Source organism: Mesoplodon bidens (genome assembly GCF_964165515.1).
Source record: "Mesoplodon bidens genome assembly, chromosome: 2".
Classification (NCBI taxonomy): Eukaryota; Metazoa; Chordata; class Mammalia; order Artiodactyla; family Ziphiidae; genus Mesoplodon; species Mesoplodon bidens.
Window position 1 is genome coordinate 125,812,300 of NC_138177.1, and position 21,630 is coordinate 125,833,929.

The following is a 21,630-nucleotide window of genomic DNA, read 5'->3' on the forward strand; positions in this document are numbered from 1 at the left end:
TGAAGCAGAAATTATGTAGTTCATACACGTGGCTTATCTACTTGGTCCTGCAGTTTCAGCCCATTCTTGTGGGTTCCAGCTTATGGTTCCAACTTATTCTTACCCCTCTCAACTATCCTTTTCTTGACTGCCTGTGGGCTTTAGTCTCCAGCATCAGATGCACAGCATAGACATCTTTGAGACTATTAAACCAGCTCCCACAATTAAGGTCAAGTCTCTGTCAACAAATCTTTTTGGGTCATTTGGCTCCCTGGATTGAATGCTGACTGATTGATAAGAACAAAATTACATGATGCTAACCTACAGTCCGAAACTTGATATTTAACGCCTACTGTAACATTTAAGTATATTTTTAAGAATATTCCCACTAGCAAAGAATTAGCATGGTTCACACGTTATTTTGCTGAAGAATGTCTATGAATTTTACATATTTTGATATTATAAAATGAAAATGGGAAAATAAAACTAAGTAAAACAGACTCAAAATCAACAACTCCAGAATTAGTCTCATTTAAAAACTACCTCTAATAAACTCTCAGTAACATATTCTGATGCTCTTTAAAAGTATCAGTAGAGTTTCTGTATTTAAATACAACTACATATATTTGATCAGAGAAAATATTTTAGATAGGAGTGAAATGCACTAGCTAGATTTGAGACAAAAGGAACAGAAATCTCAATTCCAGTTTAAAAGATGTCTATCAAACAGCATAAACCACTTAATCTGGTGCCCAAGTGAAGAAAGTGGTATTGTTTTGCCAGAGGAAAAGTAGGCTTGTACAGGCTATATGACACTGAGAGCAGAACATGAGTTTTAAGATGCAACTCCAAGGTGAATGTAAAATTAGTTTTCACTATTCTAGTAGAAGCCCAGTTTGTCTTTCTTCCCTAAGTAACTAATATTCTTCTACCTTCCACATAGAATCACTACCAGGGAGCTTATTATCCAAAACCTATATTCACAAAAATGTAAAGGGAAACATAGCCATATCTGCATGCAATTTATCTTAGTGCTTTTGCTAAAACGTTACCCCAAACTAAATTTTCATATAGTTTTGAAAAGCTCCATAATTAAATAGCAGGTACCATTTACCGACCCAGGCACACAGGGCTACATTTTTTTCTACCAACTACTTTACAAGGTAGATATCACTCCCATTTTACAGACAGGAAAATGAAGGTAGGAAACACAGGTCTCCCCAGCTGTAAATGAAGCTGAAATTCATGACTGGGCTCTTAAATAGCTACTACCTCATTCACTCATGAAGAATTTAAGGAAATAAATAGCACAAACATTTTTCTAACAAAACCACTTTTATTTTTAAATCATTTCCACTACCAAATACAGAACAAAATTCAGTGTGGAGGCAGTGTTCACTTGATTTCGACTGGTTATGTGTTAAAAGGCTTCTGTCCCGTGCAACCCTACCTTTGTGCATAAATGTTCACTGAAAAATAACCTAAGTATAGACTCCCTTCACGACAGCATCTTAAGTGAGTGGTGCTATTTTAAAGCCTAAAATTTCTTAATCCCTTTTGAGAAATCAGCATACTATATATTCAAAGACTACAAGTGAGGGAATAAAATTTGAGTAGTATTAGGCTTAACCAAGTGAAACTGCCAATATCTTACTTTTGACTTACAAAACCGACAATATCATTTGGTTCAATCTTTAAATGTTTTTCTACTAAAATTTTCTGTAAATTTAAAGAATGTCATTTGCGTTCAACTTCGTGTTTAAAAATGCAGTGATTTTTAGGACCATTACTAGAACGTCTTACTCACTACAGACAAAATTCCCTTCCATAAAATCTTTAAAAAGTTACTACAAACTGTAAAAACAACACTAGCTTATCTATACGGCATTTCACTTCTAAAAGTTAAAAAAAAAATTATATTCCGATTTGGATAAAAGCTACAATTCCGGCTCATTTTCCCCTTAATCCCAGCCACTCAGACACTACTCATTTCATAAATGAATAAATATACTATTTAGTATTGTACAATAGATACATACCATTGAGTTTCTATACTATTCCAGAAAAGTATGTTTATATTCACCAAAAATATAAATTTACTAGATATAGGTGGGATCATTTATCCTAACGTTCATTGCTTTACTCAACCCAAGTCCTACACCCAAAATATAAGAAAATTACACTTAGAAAAAGACTGTTTTAGATAGAAATTAAACTAATTTTGACAATTCTAATGGCAACTAATCACTAGAGTGATGGATTCCATCTTACTACTATATTAAAATATGTGGACTGAAAGGAAAAAGAACTTGATATGTAAAATGAATGAGGTAAATGCCATACATTCAACAATGTAAATAAATACAAATACGGTTTTACAGGAACATAAACATAAGTTTAAGGGTTTTATTATCAAAGTCTTGTAAAACAATTTCAGAAACTGTACATCAACATGGCACAGACTGTAGCCTACTTTTGTTTTTACTGCACAAAAGTGAAGCTTGGAAACTCCTGTAAGAAAACAGTTGCCTAACTACTTTGCATTTAACATGGAATCACTGTGTGCATAAGATTACTACTGCAGTAACAGTAACACAAAATTTACTGGTTTTATACAACTTGAGATCAAATAAAAAGTACATTATCAAGTAGATCTGTCTTATTTTTAAAAGCATATGAAGGTCAATTTAAAATGCACTATCCCCCTTTTCCAACAATGAGATTAAAACAAATAAAAGAGTGGACAATTGAAAATCAGGACAAGAGATAACTTTCTTTTACAGATGGACTTCAGGATAGGCAGATAACTTTCACTGATGTAGATGTTCAATAAATTATTTTAGGAAAAAAAATTCCCAAACACCTTATGAAAAAGTATACAACCCTACTTCAAAATATGCTATTTACTCACTGCCAGAGACAGTTTCATTTGAAATCTTGTTTCTGTAATTAAAGCCTAATTATAGCCATCAAAAAAGGTTAGTGCATATATAACCCTTCAAAGTTAAACAAAAGCCACAAAAATTTAGCCACAAGGCTTAAAGGATTATCTATTTCAAATGCTCATTTCCAGATGTAACTATAAGAATGTTAATTTGTCATGTCAACAAACAAGACCATAAGTAGATCCATCATGTTGGAGGATTTGAATGACATTTAGAATATTCCTGCCACAATTAACATGCAATCAGTGCATTCCCTACATGGCTCTATTACGGCAATGAATCAAATTCTAGAAATACTATAAGTGAACTTAATAAAGGAGATCATACAACATAAACAATCCATGCCTGCTGTAGATGCATGCAGCTTTTCATTTTTGTTATGAAGCAGCACCAGAATAGTAAAACTGCTTGTTTACTCAATCAGATTTCAACCTGTCAAGAACTGGTTACCCATATCATTTTTCTAAAAGCTTTTGGATGTAAATAACTAATATCAACATCAAGAGCTTTATAACCATTTATGACTCAGAGCTGTATACATCTAGATTTGAGATGAACAAATACAGCATTAAGAAATCACACAGAGGAATGACACTGATGCACGTATACAGTTGGGATTCCCACAGAGGAAATATTCAGTCACTCATATCCATGTCTTCTTCATGATGATCATCGCCATTCACTTTGGATTCTCTTAGTGAATCACCAGTTCCCTTTTCCACAGAACACTCTTTTGCTTTAGGAGAAGCTGGCTCTGTCAGTTTCTTCTCCTCTTTCTTCTCTTTCTCGCTGTCATACCCCTGCTCCTCTTCATCATAGTCCCGTGTAACCTGCTTTGCCAAGGAGAATAAAAAAAGTAAACGTCTTCACAGGAAAATCACTTCTTTAAAGTACCAGCACCAGCCCAAACACCAAAATAAATTAGTTTGTAAACATACTTTTACATCTTTATCACTCTCTGATTTTCTTTCCCGTTCCTTTTCCTTATCTTTACTTTTCTTCTTCTTGCTTGTGGATCGTTCTCTTTCATCTCTGCTTCTTTCTTTGTCTTTATCTTTCTTCTTCTCCTTTTTATGTCTAGGATGACAGTAAAATGCTGACAAGATGCTTGAAACGAACTGCTCAAGAACTATCACCATTATTTAAATAGGAATAAGTTTAAACTTGTTTTAGATGGCAAACTTGACCCAAGTTCACTTGCTATAAAGAGGACAGCAAAGATCCAATTTCAAGTCCCTGGATACAAGCTGTATATAAGTAATATAGGGAAGAAGACTATAACTTGATAACAGGTCTAAAATGCCAATCCTAAACAGTGTTTATTATAACACAGACTCAAGTCATGAAGGGAATGTATCAGCGCATTCTTAAGCATTTTAATTCCTGAAAAGGAAGAAAAACTCGGACAGTTCCTGAAAAACAGGATAGATTTAATAAAAGATTAATATCCTTACCTCCTAGGGGATGGTGAACGAGACAATTTTCTTTTGGGAGACCTAGGCTTTTTAGGAGATCTTGTGCCACTTCTGCTTCTTCGTCGTCGTCTCTCTCTAGAACCACAAATGTGCAAACTAGACTTTAAAATACAGTATTATCCCAAAAATGCAGACACATCATAGCAGATGTGTCTATGATGGAGCTCCACTAGAAAGAGAATTCTGAAAACGAAAGACCCATTTTCAAATACTGTTCTGAGCCTAAGAAGCAAATGAATACTAAAAAACTGCAATTCTTTTTTGTAAACGATGTGCCTTTCCTTTAATGCCTAGCAATACTTCTTAAAGACATTATGTCATCAAAACATTAGAAATGTTTAACTTGGGGAAAAACTGATTAACAGAAGTTCTAACTCAAGGAAAAACAGTCTGAAGTAAATTATTATTTATGGAATCAGTTCTAGATTCATTCAGTGGCCAGAACGTGTATAGGATAATATGCTGTGTTATGGAAGGCAGTTGCTAATAAAATCCAAAATTACTTCTAAATCATTAGGTAAAAATTTAGAGAACTAGAGTTAGTGGTAACACAGATCAAACTGACTTCCTGTTGTCTAGCAAACCATGCCCAATTCATGCCCTGCTTTGAGCAATTAGCGTTTTAAGATGTACCTCTCCTCTCTAAATTTTGACTTAAAAAAAATTCTGCGTCTACAACGCAAACAGATGGCAAGGAAAGTTCTGCCCTGTTCTTGGACTGGAAGAATCAATATTGTTAAAATGACCATACTACCCAAGTCAATCTACATATTCAATGCAATCTTTATCAAAATACCAATGGCATTTTCGTAGAACTAGAACAAATAATTTTAAAATTTGTATGGAAACACGAAAGACCCCGAATAGCCAAAACAATCTTGATAAAGAAAAACAGAGCTGGAGGAATCATACTCCATGTCTTCAGACTGTACCAAAAAGCTACAGTAATCAAAACTGTATGGTACTGGCACAAAAACAGACACACAGATCAATGGAACACCATAGAGAGTCCAGAAATAAACCCACACACTTATGGTCAATTAATCTATGACAAAGGAGGCAAGAATATACAATGGAGTAAAGACAGTCCCTTCAGTAAGTGGTGCTGGGAAAACTGGACAGCTACATGCAAAAGAGGGGCAGAACATTCTCTAACACCCTATCCAAAAATAAACTCGAAATGGGTTAAAGACCTAAATGTAAGACCAGATACTATAAAACTAGGGGAAAAGTAGAACACGCTTTAACATAAATCACAGCAATATTTTTTTGGATCCATCTCCTAAAGTAAAGGAAATAAAAGCAAAAATGAACTAATGGGACCTAGTTAAACTTATAAGCTTTTGCATAGCAAAGGAAACCATAAATAAAACAAAAAGACAACCTACAGAATAGGAGAAAATACTTCCAAACAACGAGACTGACAAGGGATTAATCTCCAGAATATACAAACAGCTCAATATCAAAAAAACAACCCAATCAAAAAAAACGGGCAGAAGACCTAAACAGACATTTCTCCAAAGAATACACACAGATGGCCAACAAACACATGAAAGGATGCTCAACATCACTAGTCATTGGAGAAATGCATATCAAAACTACAACTGAGGTATCTGTCACCTCACACTGGTCAGAATGGCCATGATCAAAAGGTCTAAAAATAATAAATGCTGGAGAGCATGTGGAGAAAAGGGCACCCTCCTACACTGTTGGTAGAAATGTAAATTGATACAGCCACTGTGGAAAACAGTATGGAGATTTCTCAAAAAACTAAAAATGGAACTACCATATGACCCAAATTCCACTCCTGGGTACATATCCAAAAAGAAATCCACAAAAAAAACAAAAGAAAAAACAAACCCACAAACAAACAAAACCAAACCCCACACAATTTCGAAAAGATACATGCATCTCAATGTTCACAGCAACATTTTTTAGCAACTGCCAAGATATGGAAGCTATGTTAAGTGTTCATCAACAGAAGAATGGATAAAGAGAATGTGCTGTAACTATAAAATAGAATATTAGTAAGCTATAAAAAAGAATGAAATTTTGCCATTTGCAGCAACATGGATGGACATGGAGGGCATTTAAGCTAAGTGAAATAAGTCAGACAGACAAAGGATAAATCTCCAAAACATACAAGCAACTCATGCAGCTCAGTATCAAAAAAAAACAAACAACCCAATCCAAAAATGGGCAGAAGACCTAAACAGACATTTCTCCAAAGAAGATATACAGATTGCCCAACAAACACATGAAAGAATGCTCAACATCATTAATCATTAGAGAAATGCAAATCAATACTACAATGACATATCATCTCACACCGGTCAGAATGGCCATCATCAAAAAATCTATGAACAATAAATGCTGGAGAGGGTGTGGAGAAAAGGGAATCCTCTTGCACTGTTGACTGGAATTTAAATTGGTACAGCCACTATGGAGAACAGTATGGAGGTTCCTTAAAAACCTAAAAAACGAACTACCATACAACCCAGCAATCCCACTACTGGGCATATACCCTGAGAAAACCATAATTCAAAAAGAGTCATGTACCAAAATGTTCACTGCTGCTCTATTTACAATAGCCAGGACATGGAAGCAACCTATGTGTCCATCCACAGATGAATGGATAAAGAAGATGTGGCACATATATACAATGGAATATTACTCAGCCATAAAAAAGGAACGAGACTGAGTTATTTGTAGTGAGGTGAATGGACCTAGAGACTGTCATACAGAGTGAAGTAAGTCAGAAAGAGAAAAATACCATATGCTAACACATATATATGGAATCTAAAAAAAAAAAAAAAAAAAAAAAAGGAAAAAAGAAAAAAAATTGGTGAGGGCTTCCCTGGTGGCGCAGTGGTTGAGAGTCCGCCTGCCGAGGCAGGGGACACAGGTTCGTGCCCCGGTCCGGGAAGATCCCACATGCCAAGGAGGCCCGCGTACCGCAAAAAAAAAAAAGTCAGAAGAACCTAGGGGCAAGATGGGAATAAAGATGCAGACCTACTAGAGAATGGACTTGAGGATATGGGGAGGGGGAAGGGTAAGCTGGGACAAAGTGAGAGAGTGGCATGGACATATATACACTACCAAACGTAAAATAGATAGCTAGTGGGAAGCAGCAACTATACAGCAACATAGCACAGGGAGATCAACTTGGTGCTTTGTGACCATCTAGAGGGGTGGGATAGGGAGGGTGGGAGGGAGGGAGATGCAAGAGTGAAGAGATATGGGGACATATGTATAACTGATTCACTTTGTTATAAAGCAGAAACTAACACACCGTTGTAAAGCAATTATACTCCAATAAAGATGTTAAAAAAGAAATAAGTCAGACAGAGAAAGACAAATACTGCATGACATAAGTTATATATGGATCTAACAAATACAACAAACTAGTGAATATAACAAAAAAGAAGCAGACTCACAGACAGAGAGAACAAACTAGAGGTTACCAGTGGGAAGAGGGAAGGCAGGCGGCAATATATGGGTAGAGGATTAAGAGGCACAAACTATTAGGTATAAAATAAGCTATAAGGATACACTGTGCAACACAGGGAATATAGCCAATGTTTTATAATAAGTATAAATGGAGCATAATGTTTAAAAATTGTGAATCGCTATACTGTACAGCAACTAAACTTAAAAAAAACAAAACAAAAAACAAATCCCACCTAACGACAGCAAACTATCGGGTGTAAGACAGGCTCAAGTATGTACTGTACAACATGGGGAATACAGTCAATATTTTGTAATAACTGTAAGGGGATAGTAACCTTAAAAATTGTATAAACATTTAAAAAAATTAATTAAATGAAAAAAAGTATAGGACTTGGAAGATGACTATTATATGATTTAGGGACAAACAAAATAATCAAAAAAATAAATATAGCCCTATACCTTCAGTTGTCTTCAACTTAGCTTCCAAATTAAGCTTTAAATAACAAAAACCACCTTACAAGTCATCTGTGACCCCTGTCCTGGAAGCATTACCCAGAACTTTCCCTTCATCAAATATTTAAGTTTGTCAGGGTTGTATACCTTACACTTTATTGTACTGCTTTGTGTAACTAATATCCCAAATTCCTTAGATGGAAAAGATGTTTTTTATATGGTATTTCTGTGCCCTTTGATAGACTGTAGTACAGTGGCAAACAATAAAAATGTATAGAATATGCCATAATTTAAGAATGATTCAATAATTAAATAGGATAAGGTGCTTATGAATAAATCCATTAAATAAAAGAAACAGGCAAACAACATGCCTCCAGTTTTTAAGGTAAGAAAATACATACCGCACATCCCATCTTTTATGCCCCTTTGCCACCTCAGACCTACTCTAGCATTTCCCTGAGCACTTATATCTGGTTTAACTTTTTTTTAAATATATTTATATGTATCTTTTTAAAGAAAATATTCAGCACCTTGAAAGAAACCCCATATCCTTTAGCTATCACACTCCAACCACTAATCTACTTTGCCGTTATAGATTTATCCATTCTGGGCATTTCATATGAATGAAATCATATACAACATGTGGTCTTTTGTGTCTAGCTTCTTTCACCCGGTATGTTTTCAAGGCTCATGCATATTGTAACATGTATCAGTACTTTGGTTCCTTTTTACTGCTGAATAGTAATCTAGTGTATGGAATGTACAACTTTGTTTTATTTGGGTTGACTTTTTGGTTTTGAATAATGTTGCCAAGAATATCCATGTACAAGTTTTCGTGTGGACATGTTTTTGTTTCTCTTGGGCATATCACCAGGAGCAAAAATGCTGTGTCAAAAAACGCTCCCTGTTTAATTTCTTTAGGAATTGCCAAACTGTTTTCCAATGCAGCTGCACAAGTCTACATTCTTTCTAAGAGTGAGCTGTAACAGTTTTTTATATATTCTAGATACAAGTCCATTATTGGAAACATTATTTTTCTAGCACTGACAGTTGTCTTTACGTTCTGAGTGTTCTTTGAAACAAAAAAAGTTTTTAGTTTTCATTATCCCCAACTAATCTATTTCTCTTTTGGTGCTTATACTTTTTGTCATATCTAAGGAATCACTTTCAGATACAAGGTCATGAAAGTTAACTTACATATTTTCTTCTAACAGGATTTTCGTTTTGGCTTTTAAGTCTTTTATCCATTTTGAGTTAATATTTATATACAATGTCAGACTCCTAAGTGAATTTAATCAAGATTAAGAAAACAAACACTGCAGTAAAATGTGTAAACAAGACTGGAAGAAAATGATTTGCTGAGAAATTCAACAGCTTTAAATTTTGAGAGAAACTAAGCCTCATCTGTGTCTGTGGTAAAAGATTTAAGGACTCTTAGCGATGCTAGGAGTCCTAACATTTGAAGGAGAATTATTTCCTTACAGTTTTAAAAAAGTACAATGACCCTTTACTTTTGCTTAATGGAAAATGAAAAATGTCAAGAAAATGTTACTGGGACTGACATATACACACCACTATATATAAAATAGGTAAGTAATAAGAACCTACTGTATAGCACAGGGAACTCTAGTCAGTACTCTGTAATGGCCTATATGGGGAAAGAATCTAAAAAAAGAGTGGATATGTGTATATGTATAACTGATTCACTTTGCTGTACACCTGAAACTAACACAACACTGTAAATCAACTATACTCCAATAAAAATTTTAAAATAAAATTTAAAAAAAGTAAAAAACAAAACAAAAAACAGAAGATTGGAAGAAAATGGAATTAAGTATGGCCAGGCCTTACTACTATCATATGAATTCCATTTTAAGTGTGAAAAATATATTTTCTGAGGAGAAAGTTTGCAACAAGGAATTTTCACTACAGCAGGTTAAAGATAGAATTACTACTCTAACAATTACACAAATCAGAACTTGCATTGCCTCCAATTATTTTATCAATGAACCACTATGTATGGGAAAAAATATTAACATGTAGGTATTTTAAATATAACTTACTATGATAAAATGAATTTAATGTGAAAATGCAGTATACTTTAGCCATTAAAACTCAGATGTTTAGGGGAAAAAAACCCACACAAACAATTCGAATTATGATGTGAAATGCATACAGCAAACATAAAAACAGACCTCTGCTCAATTCCCACATTATTTTAAATACACTCTATGCCATAAAACATTAAGTGAAAAGAAAAATGAACTTTAGGTTATTCTCCACAAATTGCCTTTAAAAACACTTCACCACGGGCTTCTCTGGTGGCGCAGTGGTTGAGAGTCCACCTGCTGATGCAGGGGACACGGGTTTGTGCCCCGGTCCGGGAAGATCTCACATGCCGTGGAGCGGCTGGGCCCGTGAGCCATGGCCGCTGAGCCTGTGCGTCCGGGAGCCCGTGCTCCGCAACGGGAGATGCCACAACAGTGAGAGGCCTGCGTACCGCAAAAAAAACAAAAACAAAAACAAAACCCCAAAAAACTTCACCACTGAAGTATGTAGCCATGTACTGGAAAACATTTCATGTTCACAGCCTATTGATAGTCTTGCAAACAAAGCTTAAAAAAATGAAAGCTTAGGAGAGGGGGAAAATGGAGGAAGAGTAAGATGTGGAGATCACCTTCCTCCCCACAGATACATCAGAAATACATCTACACGTGGAACAACTCCTGCAGAACACCTACTGAACGCTGGTGGAAGACCTCAGAACTTCCAAAAGGCAAGAAACTCTCCAAGTACCTGGGTAGGGCAAAAGAAAAAAGAATAAACAGAGACAAAAGAATAGGGACGGGACCAGTGGGAGGGAGCCGTAAAGGAGGAAAGGTTTCCACACACCAGAAGCCCCTTCTAGGGTGGAGACAGAGGGTGGCGGAGGGGGGAAGCTTCAGAGCCGTGGAGGAGAGCGCAGCAACAGGGGAGCAGCGGGCAAAGCAGAGATTTCCCCCCCAGAGGATCAGTGCCGACCAGCACTCACCAGCCCGACAGGCTTGTCTGCTCATAGGCCGGGGTGGGTGGGGCTGGGAGCTGAGGCTCAGGCTTCGGTCAGAGCGCAGGAAGAGGACTGGCAGCATGAGCACAGCCTGAAGGGGTTAGTGCAGCACGGCTAACAGGGGGGGAGTCCGGGAAAAAGTTAGGACCTGCCAAAGAGGCAAGAGACTTTTTCTTCCCTCTGTTTCCTGGTGCTCGAGGAGAGGGGATTAAGAGCTCTGCTTAAAGGAGCTCCAGAGACAGGCGCAAGCCGCAGCTAACAGCACGGACCCCAGAGACGGTCATGAGACTCTAAGGCTGCTGCTGCCGCCACCAAGAAGCCTATGTTCAAGCACAGGTCACTCTCCACACCTCCCTTCCGGGGAGCCTGTGCAGCCCGCCACTGCCAGGGTCCCGGGATCCAGGGACAACTTCCCCGGGAGAACGCACAGCGAGCCTCAGGCTGGTGCACCAACATGGCAGCCTCTGCCACCGCAGGCTCGCCCAGCATGTGAACCCCTCCCTCCCCCCGGCCTGAATGAGCCAAAGCCCCCGAATCTGCGGCTCCTTTAACCCCGTCCTGTCTGAGCGAAGTACAGACGCCCTCTGGTGACCTACATGCAGAGGCGGGGCCAAATCCAAAGCTGAACCCCAGGAACTGTGCAAACAAAGAAGAGAAAGGGAAATCTCTCCCAGCCACCTCAGTAGCAGCGGATCTAATGTCCACAATCAACTTGATATACCCTGCATCGGTGGAATACCTGAATACACAATGAATCATCCCAAATTGAGGAGGTTGACTTTGAGAGCAAGATTTATGATTTTTTCCCCTTTTCCTCTTTTTGTGAGTGTGTTATGTGTATGCTTCTGTGTGAGATTTTGTCTGTATAGCTTTCCTTTCACCATTTGTCCTAGGGTTCTATCCATCCCTTTAAAAAAAATTTGTTTTTCTTGATAATTATTTTTTAATTTTAATAACTTTATTTTACTTTACCTTACTTTATTTTATTTTCTTCCATCCTCTCTCTCTCTTTCTTTCTTTCTTTCCTTCCTTCTACTTTTTCTCCCTTTTATTCTGAGCCGTGTGGATGAAAGGCTCTTGGTGCTGCAGCCATGAGTCAGTGCTGTGCCTCTGAGGTGGGAGAGCCAACTTCAGGACACTGGTCCACAAAAGACCTCCCAGATCCACGTAAAATCAAACGGCGAAAATGTCCCAGAGATCTCCATCTCAACACCAACACCCAGCTTCACTCAACGACCAGCAAGCTACAGTGCTGCACACCCTATGCCAAACAACTAGCAAGACAGGAACATGACCCCACCCATTAGCAGAGAGGCTGCCTAAAATCATAATAAGCCCACAGACACACCAAAACACACCATCAGATATGGACCTGCCCACTAGAAAGACAAGATCCAGCCTCATCCACCAGAACACAAGCACTACTCCCCTCCACCAGGAAGCCTACACAACACACTGAACCAACCTTAGCCACTGAGGACAGACACCAAAAACAACAGGTACTACGAACCTGCAGCCTGCAAAAAGGAGACCCCAAACACAGTAAGATAAGCAAAATGAGAAGACAGAGAAACACAGAGCACATAAAGGAGCAAGGCAAAACCCCACCAGACCTAACAAATGAAGAGGAAATAGGCAGTCTACCTGAAAAAGAATTCAGAATAATGATAGTAAAGATGATCCAAAATCTTGGAAATAGAATAGAGAAAACACAAGAAACATGTAACAAGGACCTAGAAGAACTAAAGAGCAAACAAACTGTGATGAACAACACAATAAATGAAATTGAAATTGTCTAGAAGGGATCAATAGCAGAATAACTGAGGCAGAATAACAGATAAGTGACCTGGAAGATAAAATAGTGGAAATAACTACTGCAGAGCAGAATAAAGAAAAAAGAATGAAAAGAATTGAGGACAGTCTCAGAGACCTCTGAGACAACATTAAAGGCACCAACATTCGAATTATAGGGGTTCCAGAAGAAGAGAGAAAAAGAAAGGGACTGAGAAGATATTTGAAGAGCTTATAGTTGAAAACTTCCCTAATATGGGAAAGGAAATAGTTAATCAAGTCCAGGAAGCACAGAGAGTCACATACAGGACAAATACAAGGAGAAACACGCCAAGACACATATTAATCAAAATGTCAAATATTAAATACAAAGAAAACATATTAAAAGCAGCAAGGGAAAAACATCAAATAACACACAAGGGAATCCCCATGAGGTTAACAGCTGATCTTTCAGCAGAAACTCTGCAAGCCAGAAGGGACTGGCAGGACATATTTAAAGTGATGAAGGAGAAAAACCTACAACCAAGATTACTCTACCCAGCAAGGATCTCATTCAGATTTGATGGAGAAATTAAAACCTTTACAGACAAGGAAAGCTGAGAGTTCAGCACCACCAAACCAGCTTTACAACAAATGTTAAAGGATCTTCTCTAGGCAAGAAACACAACAGAAGGAAAAGACCTACAATAACGAACCCAAAACAATTAAGAAAATGGGAATAGGAACATACATATCGATAATTACCTTAAATGTAAATGGACTAAATGCTCCCACCAAAAGACACAGATTGGCTGAATGGATACAAAAACAAGACCCATATATATGCTGTCTACAAGAGACCCACTTCAGACCTAGAGACACATACAGACTGAAAGTAAGGGGATGGAAAAAGATATTCCATGCAAATGGAAACCAAAAGAAAGCTGGAGTAGCAATTCTCATATCAGACAAAATAGACTTTAAAATAAAGACTACTAGAAGAGACAAAGAAGGACACTACATAATGATCAAGGGATCGATCCAAGAAGAAGATATAACAATTGTAAATATTTATGCACCCAACATAGGAGCACCTCAATACATAAGGCAAATACTAACAGCCATAAAAGGAGAAATCAACAGTAACACAATCATAGTAGGGGACTTTAACACCCCACTTTCACCAATGGACAGATCATCCAAAATGAAAATAAATAAGGAAACACAAGCTTTAAATGATACATTAAACAAGATGGACTTAATTGATATTTATAGGACATTCCATCCAAAAACAACAGAATACACATTTTTCTCAAGTGCTCATGGAACATTCTCCAGGATAGATCATATCTTGGGTCACAAATCAAGCCTTGGTAAATCTAAGAAAACTGAAATTTTATCAAGTATCTTTTCTGACCACAACGCTATGAGACTAGATATCAATTACAGGAAAAGATCTGTAAAACATACAAACACATGGAGGCTAAAAAATACACTACTTAATAACGAAGTGATCACTAAAAAATCAAAGAGGAAATCAAAAACTACCTAGAAACAAATGACAATGGAGAAACGACGACCCAAAACCAATGGGATGCAGCAAAAGCAGTTCTAAGAGGGAAGTTTACAGCAATACAATCGTACCTTAAGAAACGGGAAACATCTCGAATAAACAACCTAACCTCGCACCTAAAGCAATTAAAGAAGAACAAAGAAACCCCAAAGTTAGCAGAAGGAAAGAAATCATAAAGATCAGATCAGAAATAAATGAAAAAGAAATGAAGAAAACGATAGCAAAGATCAACAAAACTAAAAGCTGGTTCTTTGAGAAGATAAACAAAAGTGATAAACCATTAGCCAGACTCATCAAGAAAAAAAGGGAGAAGCCTCAAATCAATAGAATTAGAAATGAAAAAGGAGAAGTAACAAGGTACACTGCGGAAATACAAAAGATCATGAGAGATTACTACAAGCAACTCTATGCCAATAAAATGGACAACCTGGAAGAAATGGACAAATTCTTAGAAATGCACAACCTGCCCAGACTGAATCAGGAAGAAATAGAAAATATGAACAGACCAATCACAAGCACTGAAGTTGAAACTGTGATTAAAAATCTTCCAACAAACAAAAGCCCAGGGCCAGATGGCTTCACAGGCGAATTCTATCAAACATTTAGAGAAGAGCTAACACCCATCCTTCTCAAACTCTTCCAAAATAGAGCAGAGGGAGGAACACTCCCAAACTCATTCTACGAGGCCACCATCACCCTGATACCAAAAGCAGACAAAGATGTCACAAAGAAAGAAAACTATAGGCCAATATCACTGATGAACATAGATGCAAAAATCCTCAACAAAATACTAGCAAACAGAATCCAACAGCACATTAAAAGGATCATACACCATGATCAAGTGGGGTTTATTCCAGGAATGCAAGGATTCTTCAATATATGCAAATCAACCAATGTGATACACCATATTAACAAATTGAAGGAGAAAAACCATATGATCATCTCAATAGATACAGAGAAAGCTTTGGACAAAATTCAACACCCATAAAAACCCTCCAGAAAGTAGGCATAGAGGGAACTTTTCTCAACATAATAAAGGCCATATAGGACAAACCCACAGCCAACATCGTCCTCAATGGTGAAAAACTGAAAGCATTTCCACTAAGATCAGGAACAAGACAAGGTTGCCCACTCTCACCACCGTTATTCAAAATAGTTTTGGAAGTTTTAGCCACAGCAATCAGAGAACAAAAGGAAATAAAATGAATCCAAATCGGAAAAGAAGTAGTAAAGCTGTCACTGTTTGCAGATGACATGATACTATACATAGAGAATCCTAAAGATGCTACCAGAAAACTAGAGTTAATCAATGAATTCCATAAAGTAGCAGGATACAAAATTAATGTACAGAAATCTCTGGCATTCCTATACACTAATGAAGAAAAATCTGAAAGTGAAATCAAGAAAACACTCCCATTTACCATTGCAACAAAAAGAATAAAATATCTAGGAATAAACCTACCTAAGGAGACAAAAGACCTGTATGCAGAAAATTATAAGACACTGATGAAAGAAATTAAAGATGATACAAATGGATGGAGAGATATACCATGTTCTTGGATTGGAAGAATCAATATTGTGAAAATGACTCTACTACCCAAAGCAATCTACAGATTCAATGCAATCCCTATCAAACTACCACTGGCATTTTTCACAGAACTAGAACAAAAAATTTCACAATTTGTATGAAAACACAAAAGACCCCAAATAGTCAAAGCAATCTTGAGAACGAAAAACGGAGCTGGAGGAATCAGGCTCCCTGACTTCAGACTATACTACAAAGCTACATTAATCAAGACAGTATGGTACTGGCACAAAAACAGAAAGATAGATCAATGGAACAGGAACAGAAAGCCCAGAGATAAACCCACACACATATGGTCACCTTATCTTTGATAAAGGAGGCAGGAATGTACAGTGGAGAAAGGGCAGCCTCTTCAATAAGTGGTGCTGGAAAAACTGGACAGCTACATGTGTAAGTATGAGATTAGATCACTTCCTAACACCATACACAAAAATAAGCTCCAAATGGATTAAAGACCTAAATGTAAGGCCAGAAACTATCAAACTCTTAGAGGAAAACATAGGCAGAACACTCACTCTATGACACAAATCACAGCAAGATCCTTTTTGACCCACCTCCTAGAGAAACGGAAACAAAAACAAAAATAAACAAATGGGATGTAATGAAACATAAAAGCTTTTGCACAGTAAAGGAAACCATAAACAAGACGAAAAGGCAACCCTCAGAATGGGAGAAAATATTTGCAAATGAAGCAACTGACAATGGATTAATCTCCCAAATTTACAGCAGCTCATGCAGCTCAATAACGAAAAAACAAACAACCCAATCCAAAAAATGGGCAGAAGACCTAAATAGACATTTCTCCACAGAAGATATACAGACTCCCAACAAACACATGAGAGAATGCTCAACATCATTAATCATTAGAGAAATGCAAATCAAAACTACAATGAGATATCATCTCACAGCAGTCAGAATGGCCATCTTCAAAAAATCTAGAAACAATAAATGCTTGAGAGGGTGTGGAGAGAAGGGAACACTCTTGCACTGCTGGTGGGAGTGTGAATTGGTACAGCTACTATGGAGAACAGTATGGAGGTTCCTTAAAAAACTACAAATAGAACTACCATATGACCCAGCAATCCCACTACTGGGCATATACCCTGGGAAAACCATAATTCAAAGAGTCATGTACCAAAATGTTCATTGCAGCTCTATTTACAATAGCTAGGAGATGGAAACAACTTAAGTGTCCATCACTGGCTGAATGGATAAAGGAGATGTGGCACATATATACAATGGAATATTACTCTGCCAAAATAAGAAACGAAATTGAGTTATTTGTAGTGAGGTGGATGGACCTAGAGACTGTCATACAGAGTGAAGTAAGTCAGAAACAGAAAGACAAATACTGTATGCTAACACATACATATGGAATTTAAGAAAAAAAAATGTCATGAAGAACCTAGGGGTAAGACAGGAATAAAGACAGAGACCTACTGGAGAATGGACTTGAGGATATGGGGAGAGGGAAGGGTAAGCTGTGACAAAGTGAGAGAGTGGCATGGACATATATACACTACCAAACGTAAAACAGATAGCTAGTGGGAAGCAGCTGCATAGTACAGGGAGATCAGCTCGGTGCTTTGTGACCACCTAGAGGGGTGGGATAGGGAGGGTGGGAGGGTGGGAGGGAGACACAAGAGGGAAGAGATACGGGAACATATGTATAACTGTTTCACTTTGTTATAAAGCAGAAACTAACACACCATTGTAAAGCAATTATACTCCAATAACGATGTAAAAAAATAAAATAAAAATGAAGGCTTAAAAAAATGGCGAGAATTCATAATGCTACCCTACCTGCTCGCACTTCTGGAACGTCTGGCTGTGCTGTAACTTTTTGGTGGTGTTTTGGAACGTTTCTTTTCTTTGTCTTCTTTCTTTTTGTCTCTAATAAATGAAAACAATTTATGAATGTATTAGAAGATTCAACTAATACATACTTCTATCAAACTACAAATAAAAACAGAAGTACAGTGAAATCTAATCTGATTCTTTAATGTTACTGTGATACAAACTTAAAAATAATAGTAACTCAAGTGGCGTATTTGTGGTAAACAAATTTTAAAAATCCTATTTTCCTGGTATTCCACATAAAACTTCTCTCCATGAGCAAAGCAGACTATATGGCAAGAAAACAAGGATGTTGGCCAGTTTCTTTGTATGTCTGGCGATAAACGGTAATAGTTTAAATAATTTCCTCTAGGCTCTTCAACACTGTTTATCTCTCAGCTAAGTACCAGTTTCCCAACCGATCCTCGCTCTAAATCCTCTACTGACAGGCCAAAACCCCATCACTATTGTAAGTTCTTCTTTCAAAGCACACACCCGATGTAACCTCTTCATGGATGAAGCCAACCTTGTAACTTTTTCCCTGCTGCTATATATTGTGGGCTATTCAATGCTTTTAGAAAATAAACATCAAAATGGACTGGTACTACAACCAGGCCTCAACTAAAATCTTTCTACAGATTCTTCTAAGTTTACTTTTATTCCCCACAGCATTTTTCGCCCCAAGATTCTAGACAAAAGGTAAAATATATACCTTTTTATAATATATGTATGTCCCTTATATCCTTATACTCGTAAACACACACCTATTTTCAACTGTTCTACAGTTTTAGAGATTAAAGTATCTCTTCCGTTTTTCTAGGCTAGTCCCACCCTATATCCTGTGTTTCATTCCCTCCCATCTTTGCTCATCCTGCTCCATCAGTTATCCTCTCTATTCATTCAAGTCTTTATCACTGAATTTCTAGATTATTTTAATAGTCCCTTAAGGGGCCCCAGTCATGTTTTCCACAAATTCATGCTATACCCCGAATCAGAAATCTTTCAAAATACAAACTTGAAAATATTAATTTCCTGCTCATCACTTTTCAATTCATTCCTCTTGCCTCCTGGATCAGCCGCAAACTCCTTAGTGTGAACAACAGAGCCTTCTATGGTGATATGTCTCTTTAACTTTCCTGGTCCTTCTATACCAAAATACTTGTTATTTCAAGAATTCATGCTAACTTTGTAAACATTCTCTACCTGAAACCATGCCCCCCCCCCCAGTCCAGTCAAATCTTTCAGAATTCAATACTCAAGAGTCACCTCTCAATAAATCTCTTCTGACATCCGTAACAATGGCCCTTCCTTTGTAATTACATTCATCTCTCTTCTAGTATAAAGAAAGTTCCCTGAGAGAAGGAATGCCTAATTGCTTTGTATAAGAGATGTTTCATTAAGTAAGCTTGTTTGATTGACTGAATTAAGAGATGACTAACTGTAAAACATGAGTAAAAGCCTCATTAGAGGCTGAACACTCAGTAAAGCTATCCCAGAACCTCTGTCCCCACTTGAGTTATATGCTTACCAAGAATAAATTTTGTTGCCCCCTCCCTGTGATCCTTACTATTTTAATTACATAATTAAATATATAAATGGGTAAAGCAGTATAAAATATAGGGCTGCTTCTAGAAAATTAAGGCAAATATTTTAGAAAGAGATAAAGGACATTTGTTAAAAATTAAGTGTTGTGAAATTGTATTGTGTGACAACTAAAAATGGGGGAAAAAATCGAGGTATTTCCAAGTAACAGAGTTCTCAACACTTTTAAAGGTGGTTTAAATGAAAAGAAAGTGATTTGGTATGTATTACTCCAGACTAGGCCTAATTTCAAACAGTTTGGCCCTATATGAAAAAACAAATTACTAAATGCATGTTTAAGTTGAAATACAGTGTTAAGGTGGGGATGTGTTTTTTAATGAATCCTCACTTTAATTCTCTACTAGTCCCCAAACCATGGGATAAGACTGTTAAGTATGGTTCAGCCTCTGGAATATAGCAATACTGAATTCATATTTACAAAGGTGCTCACGATGAGGTATATAAAGATGAATTAGGAAGGTATGATTGTCTGCCATAAACTCTTTGGCATACCAAGAGATGTGGCTGGTAACACTAAATCCTTAGTAATGGTTGAATGGAAAAGAGGAAATGAAAAAAGGCAGTAGAAACAGCTAAGAATTTTTACTACGAAGAAATTTTATCTAGGGCTTTAGCTGTAAGCAGAAATCTCAAGTTTATGAAGGAGCACAAGAAAACAATGTCAGCCTCCTCCAACAGTTTCTTCCTCAGTATAGTCCTATCTCCTATCATAACCTCTTCTTTGTCATTAAAGCAGCAATATTTGGGGGTGTTGGGAACTCTAAAATGTGTCTTCCCACTCAGTGTTTGTTAATAGGTTTTTACTGTACCTGTTTTTTGATGTGCTCCTTGACCTTCTACCCCTCTCTCTGGAATGAGATCTTCTCCGTCTTGGACTTTTGGATCGTCGTCTACTCCTTGACTTAGAATGTGATCGCCTTCTTGATCTGCTTCTTGACCGCCTTATAATGTAAAAGGAAGCAAACACATGTATGTAAATAGAAAAAGACTAGCTCTGTTTCTGACTATTTCATATAAGCATCAGACAAAAGATTCAGACATGTGGACTAGCCATCAGTAAGTGAGGGTGATTTCCTGCCATTATTTATTTACTCCACACAACATGTTTGATATCCTAGAAATTAGTAAATACGTTTTAACACCTAGAATTCCTCACCTTTTAATCTTTTGCTCAACCTGTCAAACCAATCCTACTTTGCCCATTAAACTACAACTCCAAACTTAAAAATACTTCTAGAGAATGAAGAAAAACAAAAAATATCTGACTCATATGCATCATTTCGCAATTACATAGCATTTTTGCAAGTACACCTTATTTGATTCCTCACTATTGCAAGTTAAACCCATTTACTACTTATCGAATACTTATTTATGCCCACTACATGCTTTAGAAATACTAACTCATTTACCCTCATAATAAACCTAATAAAGTATGTACCATTATTATTCCCATTTAAAAAATGGAAACCATATAGTGTGTTGCCTTCTATGATTTCCAATTGTTGTTCCCTGAAATATATTCCACTTCTTCGATTTACAGTTTAAGAGAAATCCAAGTATGATACAGATATATTCAACTCAGTACAAACTGCCTTTTCTACTCTTATGTGTCCTCAACATTACATCATCATCTCTTTCCTGCCATGTAAGAGATGTTTCTCTCTGTGCCTACTGCATACCACCCTGACCCCCATACTTTCTCTAAAAGGTTAAGTGCAATTAACCTTTTGATGTTCTTTGATCCTCCTTCCTATATTTTCTTCCTTTCTATTTTAAGAATTGAAAATAAATTGCAGTTCTTTGCTTAGACTTGGTCATTTAATTTCTAGTGGACCATTCAACCTCTTTCCATGGAACACTTCAAATACAATTTAAACTTTTTGCTTTCACTTTTTCAAAGTGCCAAAGGACGGACA

At 37.0% G+C, this 21,630-nt stretch overlaps 1 protein-coding gene across 8 annotated transcripts in view; it reads right to left on the reverse strand.

Annotated features, from left to right (window-relative positions):
- Positions 1-1,295: 1,295 nt before the first annotated feature.
- SRSF11 (serine and arginine rich splicing factor 11) overlaps positions 1,296-21,630 on the reverse strand; it is a 55,282-nt gene continuing 34,947 nt past the window's right edge. For 2 of the 8 annotated variants that reach the window (XM_081224721.1, XM_081224727.1), the window contains exons 9-14: positions 20,524-20,655; positions 18,080-18,169; positions 16,792-16,833; positions 4,379-4,495; positions 3,863-4,001; positions 1,296-3,757 (exon numbers count right to left, since the gene is read on the reverse strand). In XM_081224721.1, coding sequence (XP_081080847.1) covers positions 3,560-3,757; positions 3,863-4,001; positions 4,379-4,495; positions 16,792-16,833; positions 18,080-18,169; positions 20,524-20,655 — 718 coding nt within the window. In that variant the 3' untranslated portion in view covers positions 1,296-3,559. The remainder of the gene's footprint in view (positions 3,758-3,862; positions 4,002-4,378; positions 4,496-16,791; positions 16,834-18,079; positions 18,170-20,523; positions 20,656-21,630) is intronic. The other 6 variants (XM_081224722.1, XM_081224723.1, XM_081224728.1 and 3 more) reach the window with 6 other exon arrangements.